The sequence below is a fragment of the Thalassophryne amazonica genome, chromosome 8, assembly GCF_902500255.1.
Source record: "Thalassophryne amazonica chromosome 8, fThaAma1.1, whole genome shotgun sequence".
Lineage (NCBI taxonomy): Eukaryota > Metazoa > Chordata > Actinopteri > Batrachoidiformes > Batrachoididae > Thalassophryne > Thalassophryne amazonica.
In genome coordinates, this window is record NC_047110.1 from 118571501 (window position 1) to 118590327 (window position 18827).

Sequence of the window (18827 nt, forward strand, 5' to 3'; positions counted from 1 at the left end):
TGATAATAATGAATTACAATAGTCCAGCCTAGAGGAAATAAATGCATGAATTAGTTTTTCAGCATCACTCTGAGACAAGACCTTTCTAATTTTAGAGATATTGCGTAAATGCAAAAAAGCAGTCCTACATATTTGTTTAATATGCGCTTTGAATGACATATCCTGATCAAAAATGACTCCAAGGTTTCTCACAGTATTACTAGAGGTCAGGGTAATGCCATCCAGAGTAAGGATCTGGTTAGACACCATGTTTCTAAGATTTGTGGGGCCAAGTACAATATGTGTTGTATGTGTTGTCTTTAATCCTGATGTGTGCCATTATTACGGTAAACAAGTAATAATTGTGGATTAATTGCTGTATCTTCTCTGAGGTAATTGGAGTGTAAACGTAATTTCATTGTTGTTGCACTCGTGTAATGACAGTGACAATAAATCTCATCTAATCTAATCATCCCTGGATGGAGCTGCACCTCAAAGAGAGAGAAAAAACAGAATCAGGTGGCAGAAAGTCAAGAAATACAGTAAAATTTGTCAGCATTTAACAACAATTAAAAACAGAAGAAATAATAAGGTGATTGCCGGCCACTAGCCCTAAGCTTCACTAAAAGACCCAGACTTTAGATAAAGTTGAGGCCGCGGCACGCTCTGTTTACTAATAAAATGAATTAAAAGAGTAAAAAGTGTAGAAATATACTATGCCAATATGCTAGCCATACGAAACGGAAAATAAGTGCGTCTGGACTTGAAAGTCTAGAGAATCTGACTGTTTTATTGATGCAGGGAGATCATTCCACAGAACAGGGGCATGATAAGAGAAAGCTCTATGACCCGCAGACTTTTTATTCACCCTAGGCACACAAAATAGTCCTTCACCCTGAGAACGCAAAGCCCAGGCTGGTACGTAGGGTTTAAGTAGGTCAGTTAAGTAAGGAGGTGCCAGTCCGTGAATAATTTTATAGGTTAGTAGCAGAACCTTAAAATCTGATCTCACAGGGACAGGAAGCCAGTGAAAAGATGCCAAAATGGGTGTGATGTGGTTGAACTTTCTGCTTCCTGTCAAAAGTGTGGCAGCAGCATTTTGAACCAATTGGATCCTAATGTTGGAGTGCGGTAAACCAGAAAATAGAACAGTGCAGTAGTCCAATCTAGAAGTGATAAACACATGAATCAGGGTCTCGGCATCAGCCATAGATAGAACTGGACGAATCTTCGCTATATTTCACAGGTGGAAGAAAGCAGTCCTCGTAATATCTCTAATGTGGAGGTTAAAGGACAACGTAGGATCAAAAATTACCCCAACATTCCTCACTTTGTCAGTGTGATGTATGACACACAAACCTAGAAAATCAGCACGTATAACTGAGTATCATCAGCACAGCAGTGAAAAGTATGTAATCCCAAAACACTGCAATATGTGCCCAAGGGATGCTATATAAATGGAGAAAAGCAGGGGACCTAAGATGGACCCCTGTGGAATCCCAAATTTCATGTCATTAAGGTGGTGTTATTGTAAAAAACACAGTGAGAACAACTGGTCAGGTATGACGGCAACCATGCATGGGCACTCCCAGTAATCCCAAAATGATTTTCCAGCCTATCAAGTAGAATATGATGATCCACTGTATCAAACGCAGCACTGAGATCTAACAGCACCAGAACCGTAGTGGTGTCTGAATCCATTGTAAGCAGAAGATCATTCACCACTTTAGTGAGAGCCATCTCTGTGGAATAATATTTTCTAAAAGCAGACTGCAATGGCTCAAAAAGTTTATTCTCAGTAAGATGGTCCATGAAAAAAACAATTACAAAAAAAAAAATGTGGCTGAGCTAGCGCAAGCTAACCACTAGTGAAACACGAACCACTCCTAAGATTCACAACAGGAGAAATTTAGTTAAATAAGATTCACAATAGATACACTTAAAAACTAAAAGAAATGTTAAACAGAAATAAAAGAAATGAATACAACCTTGTTGTGATTACAAGGGCGTCAATTCAGCACACAGTCTGTTGGAAGCAAGTCGCCAGTTGGATTGTGTGGACATTTCAATTATATTTTACCTTATACCGTAATCAAACGTGCTACAATTCATATTTGACAGTGAGGTGCAGACTGACACTCTATCACGTGACAAAGTTTGATCCAGATCTGATCCAGATTGTGGATTTTGTGGACATTTGAATTTCAAATCAAATCAATTTTTTTATATAGCGCCAAATCACAACAAACAGTTGCCCCAAGGCGCTTTATATTGTAAGGCAAAAGCCATACAATAATTACAGAAAAACCCCAACGGTCAAACGACTCCCTATGAGCAAGCACTTGGCGAATTTAATATTGAAAAGCCCATTCGATGTACATTTCACATTATATCTCAATCGAAAGTACCTTAATCACTCTAATTTGTGACAGTGAGGTGTAAGCTGGCACTCTCAATGAACAAAGTTTGCACTGCGACTGATCTGTATTGAGGATTTAGCAGATATTTGTTTTAAACATTGAAAAGCCCCTTTGATTTATATTCTGCATTTCATTTTGGTTTCTGAAAAGCCACTTCTAACAGGACTTTGACCTTGAAAATTTTTTCTAAGGTAAAAATTTAGGGAATTGGAAACTAGTGTTGGCAGATGTTTCTGTGTAGGCTTTCAGTTGTCCAGGTGGTTTCCATAGTAGAGAAGCTTCGACTGGACTGGGTTGCTTGACGCAAGGACGTTTCGCTTCAAATCGCAGAAGCTTCCTCAGCTAAAATTATTGCTCTGGTAGTCTGACTTCTGTCTTGACTCTTGTCGAGAAGAATGATCCGAAGTCACAACAGCTGGAGTTTTAAACCTAACCAGACCCCTCCTACCGAGAGGCAGACTGCTAAGGCTAGTGACTAAACAATAGCTCTAATTAGAACCTATTGTGCTCTAGTTAGCACCCTCCTAATGACAGGGCAGCTGTGGCTCCCTTGATGACTCTGCTGATGACGTGAATGACTCATTACCATGAACAAAAGACTGAAACTCCTTTGACCTGACTACCCCATTGTAAACAGGGGATAATGTGTGTCTCAGACCCCCTCCCCGGTTAAGGCTGGGTTTCAGATGTTTCACAAAGAATGCCTCCTTGAACCCTCTCTCAAACCATTTCTTCTCTCTGGCTAATATTTTAACTTCCTTGTCCTCAAACGTGTGGTTAGAGTCTTTAAGGTGGTTGGCTCACTGGTGGTTGGCTCTCACTGCGGTATTGTATCACTTCCTGTTCCGGAGCACAGCGGTGTTTTACTGTATCTGTTAGCTGATTAGTCTGCGCAGTTAGATTGATCTAGTTATCTAGATTACGATTTGTTTCCCAGTGTAATCTTTACGTGCCTTAACTAAAGCACTCCTTCTGCTGAATCACCTCTAAATTATTCACTTTGCGTGTTTTTAGGAATCCGCTAGGTTAGCGTAGCTACTAGCTCTTAGCCGGTTTAGCATGGCGGCTTCTCCTGTCTCTCCCACACTTTTCTGCTCTGGGTGTGAAATGTTTAGTTATTCCTCGGCCTCCTTTAGCAGTAATGGTACTTGTAATAAGTGTAGCTTATTCGTAGCTTTGGAGGCCAGGCTGGGCGAATTGGAGACTCGGCTCCGCACCGTGGAAATTCTACAGCTAGCCAGGCCCCTGTAGTCGGTGCGGACCAAGGTAGCTTAGCCGCCGTTAGTTCCCCCCTGGCAGATCCCAAGCAGGCTGACTGGGTGACTGTGAGGAGGAAGCGTAGTTCTAAACAGAAGCCCTGTGTACACCGCCAACCCGTTCACATTTCTAACCGTTTTTCCCCACTCGACGACACACCCGCCGAGGATCAAACTCTGGTTATTGGCGACTCTATTTGAGAAATGTGAAGTTAGCGACACCAGCAACCATAGTCAATTGTCTTCCGGGGGCCAGAGCAGGCGACACTGAAGGAAATTTGAAACTGCTGGCTAAGGCTAAGCGTAAATTTGGTAAGATTGTAATTCACGTCGGCAGTAATGACACCCGGTTACGCCAATCGGAGGTCACTAAAATTAACATTAAATCGGTGTGTAACTTTGCAAAAACAATGTCGGACTCTGTAGTTTTCTCTGGGCCCCTCCCCAATCGGACCGGGAGTGACATGTTTAGCCGCCTGTTCTCCTTGAATTGCTGGCTGTCTGAGTGGTGTCCAAAAAATGAGGTGGGCTTCATAGATAATTGGCAAAGCTTCTGGGGAAAACCTGGTCTTGTTAGGAGAGACGGCATCCATCCCACTTTGGATGGAGCAGCTCTCATTTCTAGAAATCTGGCCAATTTTCTTAAATCCTCCAAACCGTGACTATCCAGGGTTGGGACCAGGAAGCAGAGTTGTAGTCTTACACACCTCTCTGCAGCTTCTCTCCCCCTGCCATCCCCTCATTACCCCATCCCCGTAGAGACGGTGCCTGCTCCCAGACCACCAACAACCAGCAAAAATCTATTTAAGCATAAAAATTCAAAAAGAAAAAATAATATAGCACCTTCAACTGCACCACAGACTAAAACAGTTAAATGTGGTCTATTAAACATTAGGTCTCTCTCTTCTAAGTCCCTGTTGGTAAATGATATAATAATTGATCAACATATTGATTTATTCTGCCTAACAGAAACCTGGTTACAGCAGGATGAATATGTTAGTTTAAATGAGTCAACACCCCCGAGTCACACTAACTGTCAGAATGCTCGTAGCACGGGCCGAGGAGGAGGATTAGCAGCAATCTTCCATTCCAGCTTATTAATTCATCAAAAACCCAGACAGAGCTTTAATTCATTTGAAAGCTTGTCTCTTAGTCTTGTCCATCCAAATTGGAAGTCCCAAAAACCAGTTTTATTTGTTATTATCTATCGTCCACCTGGTCATTACTGTGAGTTTCTCTGTGAATTTTCAGACCTTTTGTCTGACTTAGTGCTTAGCTCAGATAAGATAATTATAGTGGGCGATTTTAACATCCACACAGATGCTGAGAATGACAGCCTCAACACTGCATTTAATCTATTATTAGACTCTATTGGCTTTGCTCAAAAAGTAAATGAGTCCACCCACCACTTTAATCATATCTTAGATCTTGTTCTGACTTATGGTATGGAAATAGAAGACTTAACAGTATTCCCTGAAAACTCCCTTCTGTCTGATCATTTCTTAATAACATTTACATTTACTCTGATGGACTACCCAGCAGTGGGGAATAAGTTTCATTACACTAGACGTCTTTCAGAAAGCGCTGTAACTAGGTTTAAGGATATGATTCCTTCTTTATGTTCTCTAATGCCATATACCAACACAGTGCAGAGTAGCTACCTAAACTCTGTAAGGGAGATAGAGTATCTCGTCAATAGTTTTACATCCTCATTGAAGACAACTTTGGATGCTGTAGCTCCTCTGAAAAAGAGAGCTTTAAATCAGAAGTGCCTGACTCCGTGGTATAACTCACAAACTCGCAGCTTAAAGCAGATAACCCGTAAGTTGGAGAGGAAATGGCGTCTCACTAATTTAGAAGATCTTCACTTAGCCTGGAAAAAGAGTCTGTTGCTCTATAAAAAAGCCCTCCGTAAAGCTAGGACATCTTTCTACTCATCACTAATTGAAGAAAATAAGAATAACCTCAGGTTTCTTTTCAGCACTGTAGCCAGGCTGACAAAGAGTCAGAGCTCTATTGAGCTGAGTATTCCATTAACTTTAACTAGTAATGACTTCATGACTTTCTTTGCTAACAAAATTTTAACTATTAGAGAAAAAATTACTCATAACCATCCCAAAGACGTATCGTTATCTTTGGCTGCTTTCAGTGATGCCGGTATTTGGTTAGACTCTTTCTCTCAGATTGTTCTGTCAGAGTTATTTTCATTAGTTACTTCATCCAAACCATCAACATGTTTATTAGACCCCATTCCTACCAGGCTGCTCAAGGAAGCCCTACCATTATTTAATGCTTCGATCTTAATATGATCAATCTATCTTTGTTAGTTGGCTATGTACCACAGGCTTTTAAGGTGGCAGTAATTAAACCATTACTTAAAAAGCCATCACTTGACCCAGCTATCTTAGCTAATTATAGGCCAATCTCCAACCTTCCTTTTCTCTCAAAAATTCTTGAAAGGGTAGTTGTAAAACAGCTAACTGATCATCTGCAGAGGAATGGTCTATTTGAAGAGTTTCAGTCAGGTTTTAGAATTCATCATAGTACAGAAACAGCATTAGTGAAGGTTACAAATGATCTTCTTATGGCCTCGGACAGTGGACTCGTCTCTGTGCTTGTTCTGTTGGACCTCAGTGCTGCTTTTGATACTGTTGACCATAAAATTTTATTACAGAGATTAGAGCATGCCATAGGTATTAAAGGCACTGCGCTGCGGTGGTTTGAATCATATTTGTCTAATAGATTACAATTTGTTCATGTAAATGGGGAATCTTCTTCACAGACTAAAGTTAATTATGGAGTTCCACAAGGTTCTGTGCTAGGACCAATTTTATTCACTTTATACATGCTTCCCTTAGGCAGTATTATTAGACGGTATTGCTTAAATTTTCATTGTTACGCAGATGATACCCAGCTTTATCTATCCATGAAGCCAGAGGACACACACCAATTAGCTAAACTGCAGGATTGTCTTACAGACATAAAGACATGGATGACCTCTAATTTCCTGCTTTTAAACTCAGATAAAACTGAAGTTATTGTACTTGGCCCCACAAATCTTAGAAACATGGTGTCTAACCAGATCCTTACTCTGGATGGCATTACCCTGACCTCTAGTAATACTGTGAGAAATCTTGGAGTCATTTTTTATCAGGATATGTCATTCAAAGCGCATATTAAACAAATATGTAGGACTGCTTTTTTGCATTTACGCAATATCTCTAAAATCAGAAAGGTCTTGTCTCAGAGTGATGCTGAAAAACTAATTCATGCATTTATTTCCTCTAGGCTGGACTATTGTAATTCATTATTATCAGGTTGTCCTAAAAGTTCCCTAAAAAGCCTTCAGTTAATTCAAAATGCTGCAGCTAGAGTACTGACGGGGACTAGAAGGAGAGAGCATATCTCACCCATATTGGCCTCTCTTCATTGGCTTCCTGTTAATTCTAGAATAGAATTTAAAATTCTTCTTCTTACTTATAAGGTTTTGAATAATCAGGTCCCATCTTATCTTAGGGACCTCGTAGTACCATATCACCCCAATAGAGCGCTTCGCTCTCAGACTGCAGGCTTACTTGTAGTTCCTAGGGTTTGTAAGAGTAGAATGGGAGGCAGAGCCTTCAGCTTTCAGGCTCCTCTCCTGTGGAACCAGCTCCCAATTCAGATCAGGGAGACAGGCACCCTCTCTACTTTTAAGATTAGGCTTAAAACTTTCCTTTTTGCTAAAGCTTATAGTTAGGGCTGGATCAGGTGACCCTGAACCATCCCTTAGTTATGCTGCTATAGACGTAAACTGCTGGGGGGTTCCCATGATGCACTGTTTCTTTCTCTTTTTGCTCTGTATGCACCACTCTGCATTTAATCATTAGTGATCGATCTCTGCTCCCCTCCACAGCATGTCTTTTTCCTGGTTCTCTCCCTCAGCCCCAACCAGTCCCAGCAGAAGACTGCCCCTCCCTGAGCCTGGTTCTGCTGGAGGTTTCTTCCTGTTAAAAGGGAGTTTTTCCTTCCCACTGTAGCCAAGTGCTTGCTCACAGGGGGTCGTTTGACCGTTGGGGTTTTACATAATTATTGTATGGCCTTGCCTTACAATATAAAGCGCCTTGGGGCAACTGTTTGTTGTGATTTGGCGCTATATAAAAAATTGATTGATTGATTGATGAACTGCAGACTGAGGTCCACTGGTGACCTCTCTGCGGTGCTGGTATAGCCTTTTGTGTAAAGGTTGCTTCGTTTCACCTATGTAGTGTTCGTTACAGTTTTCCTGACATCTGATAGAATACACTACATTGCTCTGTTTGTAACTAGGGATCATGTCCCTAGTTAGTTCACCCTAAGGACATGATCCCTAGTTACAAACAGAGCAATGTAGTGTATATAACTACATATGTAGTGTATCTACACTACATGTTCATTAAGTATAGGGTACTTAAATTTCATGATTTAGTTGATTTGAAATTATTACAAAAAATGTACCAAGCGAATAACAATACCTTACCATTAAACATTCAAAATATGTTTGAAAAGTAGTTATAATTTGAAAGGCATAGAAGTCTTTAAAAAAAACAAGATTCAGAACCAAGATAAAGGAACGGAGTATTGCAGTGTATGGTGTAAAATTATGGAACAACCTCAATAAAGAAATCAAAGAATCAAGGTTGCTTAAATTATTTAAAAAACATATTAAACTAGATGTATTTAGTAAGTATGAAACTATGAAATAAGTCAGTGGGCTGTGACAAAGCCAAAAATGTAATCTGTTAATAATGTTTAGAATGTTTGAAGTTTAAAATGTAATCTGTTAGGGATGTAATCTTCTACATAATGGTTAAGATTATGAAATAAGTCGGTGGCATGTGACAAAGTTATGATGCTTGATATTGCAAGATTGTATTGTAAAAAAGGGGCAGAAAATATAAGACTGGTTCTTCCAATCTGCTTATTTTCATTCAGCAGTTTGTAATGTTTTGTTATTTCTGCTTTTCTGTTTTTTCTTTTAAATGAATGAAATAAATATTAGAAAAAAATGGCAAACCACAATAATTTGTCATAAATAACAAGAAGTGCAAAAGAAGTAAGAGGAGAACAGTCTATATACAAAAGTTTGCAGGAGGCATCATAACTGTTTGCCACAGTGCTCACTATCCGTGATGTGAAATTCCATCCTGTAGGAGCATTTCTGGGCAACCTTGAGCAGCCTGCAGACTCAAGAAAAGACATCCTCTTTGTGGATTTTGAGAAAAATGTGGCAAACCCAGAGAGTGATGCAAAAAATATTCTGCACTCAGATAAGCATTTAGCCCCGAGACAGAACCAGATTCAGTCTGTGAGCAGAGCAATGCACAAACATTGACCTGGGGGCTGTTGCTTTAACTTTGGCCTGCAAACCATTGAGAGCTGAAGTCATGACAGCAGCCACGGCTTCTTCGTAAGGAAGACTATCAAATGGCTTCACCAAAATCCACAACAACATTCAAATTGTCTGCCATTATGTGCAGCTACCTAGCTAGCTCGCTAGCTGGGACTGGCGCGAGGCTAGTGTGAAGTTTGTCCGCCTGTGAGCGCTTTGTGACGGTGGAGGAGCTCAGCAGCACCCGCTGCTCGGTAGGAACAGAAACTGAGATAGAAGTCAGTCTGCAAACACAAGCAGCTACAAAAAAAAAAAAAATAGAAGCTCGATTTGTCGCTAGTCGTTTTTAACAAAGAAAATGCCGCTAAGAGGATTAAGAAAGTCTCCGGTTCAACTCAGAACAGAATGAAAATTAAAAAATGCTCCCACGGATGTTTACACCAAAAGATCGCTGATTCGCTCATTTCGCTGTCAATCAAAAAGGGATTCAGCCTCAGACAGATCATCCAATCATCATGCAGAAGCTGAGCGTCCGGGCCGGCCGAGGCCCGCCCACTGCCCCATAGACCCCCAGACACGCTGAGCGTCCGATGGGCGGGACAAAGCCCAGCATTTATCCAATGACTCGTCTCGTTTCGCTGCAGTTTTTGCTTCACTATTGAACTGAGTTTAAAGCACTGTGAAGCTGCAGGAATACGTAAATCAGTTAATACCTTTTTCATTTGCTTGTTTCTCCTTTTTTTCTTTCTTTTTCTTTCGAAATTGTGCACCTGATGGCTTTGATCGTTTCCTATCCATGATTATGTCTTACTCCGTTTCAACCACCTCCTTGTCCAAACATTGAATGATTCCCCCCTCCCTCTGCACAAACTCTGCACTGTGCAGCGTTGCTCACCTAACACGAGAGGTGAGATGGGGGGGGGCGCTCTGCTTAACGTAACCACGAACTCCCCCGTCAGGACAACCCCCCCGTTTTTTTTTTTTTACCTTTTTTTTCGCACGCTCGTGCCGCCCCCCCCCGTGATGCCGCTCCGGGCAGCTGCCCGGTTGGCCTGCCTCAGGTCTGCCCCTGTTGGTTAGGATGTTCAGTAAAAAACCCAGGGACCACCAAGGCTCAGGCCTATCATAAACTGGAAACTGCTGGAATACCACTATCACTGTCCACAGTGAAGAGGATTTTACATCTCCATGGACTGAGAGGATGCCAGTCCATGGAGATAACCCTAACCCTGCCCACATGGACTAGGCAAATGTCTTCTGGACAAAAGTTTTTTGGTTGGACAAGACAAAGATTGAGCTATTTATGCACAATGACAAGAGTAAAGGTAAGGCTTTCAAACCTGAGAACACTGTACCAACTGTCTAGCATGGTGGTGGTATCATCATGCTCTGGAGCTGTTTTGCTGTCAGTGGTGCTGCAGCTTTGTACAAAGTGCGTGGAATAATGAAGAAGGAGAATGACCTCCAAATTCTTCAATGCTACTGCAAATCAACAGCTACATGGTTGAAACTTGACCAAAATTGGGTGTTCCAACACGACAATAAACCCAAACAGACATTGGAGTGGGTTATGGGTTGGATAAAGCAGGCTAACATTAAGCTCATAATATAACTTAAAGGCCCGATCTCAGTCTTATTGAAAACTTGTGAATGACACTTAAAAGTTGGGTTAGTGCCAAGAAACAAACCAATGTTAATGGATTCTACCGATTCTGCCAAGAAGGGAGGGCAAATATCAGCCAGAAATTTGCCAGAAGCTTGTTGCTGGTGACCAAAAGCATCTGGTCGAGGTGCAGCTTGCTAAAAGACATTTAACCAAATATTATTTGGGGTGTATATATAATTTTGACCCTTTGTGGATTACAGAAGATCCAAAAAAATTCAAACTTGTGCACCCAGTTCTTGTTTTTTTTAAGTCCTTAATGATGTTTGTTGTACAATTATTCAACCTTGAGAAAAGAACAGTTCAAAGACATCATTAAAAGCTCAAAATTACCACGACATTATATATTGGGATCCATGATGAAGCAAACAAAACCATCAAAATTAAAATCCATGAAGAACTGAAGCATTTTCTTTGAGTTATAGACAGGAGATGGACTTCGGTTCAGATGAGCTAAATTTTGGAGTCCTTACAGCTGACATGGGTCATGTGTCATCATCATGTGTCAGATGTGATCGTCTGTGTTTATGGTCTGCACCTCTTGGAGAGGTCGTCATCTTCTCCTCCCCAGCCCCAGTAGTTGTTGGGATAGCCATTTACCATCTGGAACTGCTCCTTATTCATTGACGTAATACCGCCAAAAAATTGAGGATGTGGCAACCTGAGAGAAACAGAAAAAGGTCATCAAATACACAAAGTGTCCAAAACATGGAATCAGTAGTAAATGTTAATATTACAAGACCCCCATCACACATAGCATTGAGTGAGGCCGAACAGCGTCAGAATGACGAATCGGCTCATATCCGAGAAGTATCGGTGTGGTCTGAAAACGTCGGACAGCAGCGTCAGAGCAGTTGACATGGGTGGGCCTATTCGTGCGGCTGCTTTGAATGTTATTCACATGTGCAAAACACTTGTGGCGCAATCCAGGTGGGACACCCATCCAACGGCAGTCTATGTGCAGTCTGAGCACAATCCCACGGCAATCTACCTGTTTGTATGATGTTCTAAAAGCAGTTGGAACAATCTGATCGCAATTGGGGGAACCCCGACATGGATTGGGCACATCAGATCCTGCTGGCATGTCCCGCTTATGCCACGTATGTGCACCCACACTGCATCCCATTCAGGGAAAGGATATGTTGATATGCAACATGTATGCGGCATGCATTCATCATGTGCAGTGGATGTGGACATTGCGAAATCAAACCAAAAGCACTGTCTGTCAGTGCAAGTTCATGCATCAGTGTGCACGTCAGAGGCTCGGCGCAGTGCCTGCAACGCAGGTGAACAGGATGCCACCCCTATAATACACAGATTATGACATATTTACCATCCAACTCTGTCAGAGTAATGAGTGTGGAAATGTTTCGCCAGCCTATGACACCATAAATATACATGTGAACTCACCTCCAGTACAGCCTAAGATGCGTTTCACAGCGCAGGGCGGACAACGGCCAGGGAAGCCCCTCTTGCCACAGCTGTGCCATTTGCTGCTGACACCAGCTCAAAAATGCCCCATTCACTACGGCATGAATATATCTCATGTCAAGGGCTGTCCTGCTGTGCAGTGGTGATCCAACTGGTCAGCATGGCACACAGCTCTCCCGTGCACTCAGTTTCTTGACAACACCAGTGCAAAAATGCTCTGTCCACCACAGCATAAATAGATCCCATGTCAGGCGCAGTCATGAGTCGGGCTGTGCATCAGTGAACCGACCAGTCAGCACGGAGCACAGCTCTCCCGTGCACTCCATGTGCTCAACACATCGCCATTGCTATGCCGTGTCCGTGAGCACAGTGCTGACAGTCCATGTGTGGGGGACTCATGCCCTTTCTGCCGCCGCAATGTCCTGGTCAGAGGTCATTGCATGCATCCATCCGCCAGTCTGGGCGCATTATTTATGTTTCTAGTGCAGTCTGATAGCATTCTGTATCTCTGTACTGTTGTCCGACAACCTTTGGGCTGCACTTGTGCACGACTCAGTGCAGACTGGATCTGCTCACATTCCACGTGGTTGTCCAGTGTAACAGTACATCTTCCCCCCTGGGGAACATATCGGGTGGTGGAGGGGCAGATGTCCTAGGACATCTGCCCCTCACCCGGGAAATCTCCCGGGTGATGGAAAATACTCCAATTTAGTTTTGCATAAAATATCCACAACATATGTATAGAACACACAGTACCATACCATCTTTATTTATAAAGCACTTTACTACAGCCAAAGCTGACCCAAAGTGCTGTACAAACAAACGCATGCACACAAACACATGCACACAGACACAATAGTATCCAAAGAAACATAAGAAAATGAGGGGTCTATAATGTCTGCCACCTTTCTCAAATCTCTTTTGTACAAACTAGGTCATAAATATAAAGAGTGGCATATAGGAATTAACAGAATAATATAATTGTAGCATGAAATTGACAAATATGATTATTTGAAATAGCATGATTGTCACTGGACCAGCAGCTCGAGAATGTTTTTAGAACCTTAGACCTCAACAGTTTTTAAAGGAAGTACTCAACCATTTCCTGTTAATTACATAATTTTTAAATGTTTGTTCATTTTTTATACACTTTTACAATTCAATTTCAGTTTATGGACTGCATTTATATAGCATTTTTCCATCTGCATCAGACGCTCAAAGCGCTTTATACGTCAATGCCTCACATTCACCCCGATGTGAGGCTGCTGCCATTCAAGGCGCCCACTACACACTGGGAGCAACTAGGGGATTAAGGACCTTACACAAGGGCCCTTAGTGATTTTCTGGAATTTGAACCATTTCATTAATATAGTGGCAAATCAGAACAAAGCTGCCTCAAGGTACTTCACACAAGTAAGGTTTAACCTTGCCAACTCAGAGAGCAAGCACACAGGTGACAGCAGTAAGGAAAACTCCCTCGATGATGTGAAGACGAAACCTCAAGCAGACCAGACTCAAAGAGGCTTGGGCCATGCTACCAACAGAGTTGACAATACAAATATACAGGAAATTTTTGTACATTTGTGAAATTTCATACTGTCTTCTTAAGTTAACTATTTCAACAGTTCTTTTAGTCAGACAGGAAAGATTGTTTTACCTGCTTTACATGTTTTGGCTACTTCCTGTAGCCTTCCTCAGAAGCATCACAAGATGGGGAAGTGACGTGTCTTATAGGCTGCTACTTCTTGATTTGGCCAGACAGCAGGGGGAACTTACGCCCCCTACTGTCTGACATCTTCTCCAGGACGGCATCCCATGTATGTGATAGGGTGTAGGCCCCCTCATCCCGATTCATGCTTCTTGGACCTCGCTTCCGGATCTCGATGGCCTCTCTGATCCAGCGGTGGTATTTGTTGCTTTCAGCACGTAAAACCTGGCATTGGTCCAGTCCATGATGTGATTTTTTCCTCTTGCAATGGTCGGATATGGCTGATTTGAGATTTTCCTGCTCGGCTTGTTCTTTTATTGCTCTTGTTTGTCTATTGGCTGTCTCTTTTTCACATTCTTTTTGATGTTCATTTTTCCTTGTTCCAAATTGTCTCCCTGTCTCCCCAATGTATGTGTTGTTGCATGATAAGCATGTTATTTCATATATTACATTGCATTTGTGTTCTGGTTTTTTGTCCTTGGGCCTAACTAAAAGCTGTCTGAGTTTGGTGTGTGGTTTGACCGGTGTATTGATATTGTATTTTTTCATGACTCTTTGGATGCGTTCAGTGACCCCCCCTGATATACGGCAGTGTGACTATGGCCGGTTTGTTTTTGTTGAGAGTGTTCTTTTTCTTCTTTTGTACATGTTTTTCTGTGTTTTGTACCTGTTTTTTTTACCTTTTTCTATTGCCCATTGTGGATACTGGCAGTTTGTGAATGCATTGTGTATGTGTGTCTCCTCCTCTTCCCTGTCCTGTGTATCTGTGACTATAGTGGCCCGGTTGTACAGTGTTCTGACTACTGACAGCTTGTGTTCTGTGGGGTGTTCTGATGTCCAGAGCAAATATTGGTCCGTGTGTGTGGGTTTCCTGTGTATTTTAAGTTTGATACTGCCATCTGTGTTGTGGTGTATTTTTAAATCCATAAAAGCTATTTCATTGTTTGTTTCCTCTTTGTATGTGAATTTGATGCTGCCTGTATGGTCTATGGCAGGGGTAGGCAACCTGTTCCAGAAAGAGCCATGAGGGTGCAGGTTTTCTTTGCAGCCACTGACTCCACCAGGTGATTTCACTGATTAACTGATTCCATCTGCTCAAAGTGATATTAATCAGTAAAATCACCTGGTGGAGTCAGTGGCTGCAAAGAAAACCTGCACCCTCATGGCTCTTTCTGGAATTGGTTGCCTACCCCTGGTCTATGGTGTTGAGGTGATCTGTGAGCTGTTGTGTGTGTCCGGTTTTTATTTTTTCTAAAATGTCATCGACGTACCTTTTCCAAAACAATATGCTACAATCTGCTGGTGCTGTGGATATAGCTTGTTGTTCCAGATGCTCCATGAAAAACCCGCTCATAATGGCTGATAACGGGTCTCCCATGGCGAAGCCTTCAGTCTGTTTGTATATGGTGTTGTTGTATTGAAAATAAGTGGATGTGGCAACGAATCTGAGTAGTGACATGATGTCTTCAACTGTGAGTTTGGTTTGTTTCTGGAATGATTTGTCCTTACTGAGTCTACTGTGTACGATGTTGAGTGTGGCTTCTACTGGGGTTTTTGTGAAAAGTGATATGACATCGTGTGATATGAATATTTCATCCTGTCCTATGGTGATTTGTTGTAAGTCCTTTGCCAATTGTTGTGAGTTCCTGCAGTGCTGTTCAGTGAGTCCGAGGAGGGGTTTTATGATTTCTACAAGAGATTTGGAAAGGTTATAAGTGACAGATCCTATGCTATCGACAATGGGGCGGAGTGATGTGTCAGGCTTGTGTATTTTCGGCAAACCATATCCACATCCGCAACCAAAGAGTCATGAAAAAATACAATATCAATACACCGGTCAAACCACACACCAAACTCAGACAGCTTTTAGTTAGGCCCAAGGACAAAATAAAACCAGAACACAAATGCGATGTAATTGTTGTGTGGGCCGCCAGAAGAGGAGGTACTGCTGGCCCACCACCAGAGGGCACCCTGCCTGAAGTGCGGGCTTCAGGCACGAGAGGGTGCTGCCGCCTCAGGAACAAGCAGTGGTGACAGCTGTCACCCATCTTCCGTGACAGCTGTCACTAATCATCCACATCTGGTATAAAAGCAGGAAGACACCTCCACCACACTGCCGAGATATCATCTTCTATCAGAGGTAATACTCTCAGCCTTTTTGTGAGATTTGTAAATCTGTTATTGTGAGTGTTTGCAGGAGTACCGGTCGTTTTTGTGGAGGCTGTGCAAGATGGCGCTCTTTTTCTTCTGAGACCGCTGCAACGTGTTGAGTGAGAGGTGGAGGTGGAATTCCCTCCAGGATTGTTACTGGGTGTTCACACACCCACCCTTTGACTGTCTTTTGCTTTTTGCCAGCAGTACCAGATCCGACACGCCGTGAAGGTGGCCACCTGGGGACTCCGGGACTTGGCGGCTCCAGTATTCCTCGGGTTCGGTGGCGGTGGAAATCGTGTGGTTCCGGTTCGTTTCCAGATGGGCGTCTCCTATCGTCGAGCCTGCCCACACGACACCTTTATTGATTGACTGTTGCACATTCTGAATCTGCTGTGTTTGGTTGTGTCATTCACAACAGTAAAGTGTTATAATTTGACTCCTTCTATTGTCCGTTCATTTACGCCCCCTGTTGTGGGTCCGTGTCACTACACTTTCCCAACAGTAATATATGAAATACCATGCTTATCATGCAACAACACATACATTGGGGAGACAGGGAGACAATTTGGAACAAGGAAAAATGAACATCAAAAAGAATGTGAAAAAGAGACAGCCAACAGACAAACAAGAGCAATAAAAGAACAAGCCGAGCAGGAAAATCTCAAATCAGCCATATCCCACCATTGCAAGAGAAAAAAATCACATCATGGACTGGCCCAATGCCAGGGTCATACGTGCTGAAAGCAACAAATATCACCGCTGGATCAGAGAGGCCATCGAGATCCGCAAGCGAGGTCCAAGAAGCATGAATCGGGATGAGGGGGCCTACACCCTATCACATACATGGGATGCTGTCCTGGAGAAGATGTCAGACAGTAGGGGGCGTAAGTTCCCCCTGCTGTCTGGCCAAATCAAGAAGTAGCAGCATATAAGACATGTCACTTCCCCATCTTGTGACGCTTCTGAGGAAGGCTACAGGAAGTAGCCGAAACATGTAAAGCAGGTAAAACAATCTTTCCTGTGTGACTAAAAGAACTGTTGAAATAGGAAATTTTTGTCTTTTGTTTCCATCTGCACCTGCATGAATGACTTATCAGTCCAACGCATTAAGGACAATCTGCTGCATTTGTTGCACGTGTACTGTGATGCCTACTGATGCTGCCGCAGTTTCTCCTTCCTCCTAGCTCTCCTGCTCAGCCCTCTGTGCACCTGTTTTGAGTATGGTGCCAGGCTGCGCCATGATGTTGTGTTCTTCAGACTGATGGTCCGTCCACAATTCTTGCAGAAAAGATTGTGCAAGTGTTTTAGCAGCACAGATTTCCCACTCTTTAAGACTTCTGATGGGATGCTGTCACTCCCTGGGGCCTTCCCGCTAACAAGGCAGTCAGTGGCTTTTCCAAGCTCTTCCATGCTTGGTGGCATGTCTAGCTCTTCCATGCCCACAAATCTGGAATGTCCTCAAGGCCTGTGACTGTGACAATGTTCTGGGTTGTGTACAGGTCGACAAAGTACTCAACCCAGTGCTACAGCTGCTTCCCCTGGTCTGTGATGACTGTCTGTCTTTGACTTGAGTGGGGCAGACTTTGAGATGGATGGACCTGTTGCCTTCTTGATGCCATCATACATGCCTCTTGCATCTCCAGTGTTGGCAGCTGTCTATATACTGCTGCAGAGGTCCAGCCAGTATGAGTTGGCGCAGCAGTGGGTGGTTTGCTGGGCTTTTCTCTTGGCAGCTTTGAAGGCTACTAATGTGCTGGGACTGGGTGCTGCCTAGTATGGCCAGTAGGGCTGTCCTCTTGGCCTCATTCACAGGCTCCATTTACTCCCAATGGGACTCATACCAGTCTGCATTTTTGTGCTTGTTTTCCCATAGGCATTGATGGCCGAGTTGTACACAGCATCTCAGAAGTGGGACCACTGGGCATCAATAACACCCTCCTCACCTTGCGGTGTATCTTCTGTGAGGGCTTCTTGCAACTGGCTGATGAATTGCTGCATTTTCTCTGAGCTGCCAACACAGCAGGTGTTGATGTGTGGGCGACCCTTCTTCTTGGATTGGTACCGCTTCCTTGGAGTTACGTGCACCTTGCTGGCCATGAGGGACTGATCCGTATCGCAGTTTGCACTATGGTAGCTGTGAGTGAGGAGAACACTGGCAAGGTCTGCACGCCTTGTGATGACTAGATCCAAATAGTACCTGTGGTGGGACCACGGGTGTCAAAAAGTCACCTGGTGGATAGCCTTGCATTTGAAGAAGGTGCTGGTCATGCATAAGCCATGATAAAAGCACAGCTCCATCAGCCGTTGTCTGTTGTCACCCCTTCTACAGACACCTCGGCAGGTGGGCCAGGCCTTGTGATCAGCACCCACTCTGGCATTGAAGTCTCCGAGTAGGTAGAGGTCTTCGGTAGAACTGGTCTTTTTTCTCTGGGTTGGAGTAGAGGGTTAGAGCGTATGCACTGACGATGGTGGCTGTGCCTGACGATATTGAAAGCCGGAGGGGAAAGATTCTCTCGCTGCCAGTTGACGGTGGCTCAATGCACATGACCAGGGTGTTCTTCACAGCAAAACCAACACTGTGCTGATGGGATTCATCCAAGGACTTCCCTTGCTAAAAGAATGTGTAAGTTGCTTCCTTAATGGTACCGCTGTCTGCCAGCTGAGTTTCCTGGAGGCAGGCAATGTCAACATTTAGTCATGAGAGTTCCCTGTCAATGACAGCAGTTTTGCAGGCAATGTCAATTTGCTGCAGATCAGCAGAGTGGGCCAGGGTACATGGTCCTGATGTTCCGACTTGCAAAATGAACAGCTGGAGTCTTCTTTCTTGTTTTGTTTTTGTTGCCTGGTGCAGAATTTGTGGCCTACC

The 18827-nt window shown here is 43.2% G+C and overlaps 1 protein-coding gene across 2 annotated transcripts in view; it reads right to left on the bottom strand.

The window, feature by feature from the left end:
- Window positions 1-18827, bottom strand: part of LOC117516392 (beta-1,4-galactosyltransferase 1-like) — a 149874-nt gene that overhangs the window by 24258 nt on the left and 106789 nt on the right. For both annotated transcript variants that reach the window (XM_034177370.1, XM_034177368.1), the window contains exon 5: window positions 11207-11329. In XM_034177370.1, coding sequence (XP_034033261.1) covers window positions 11207-11329 — 123 coding nt within the window. The remainder of the gene's footprint in view (window positions 1-11206; window positions 11330-18827) is intronic.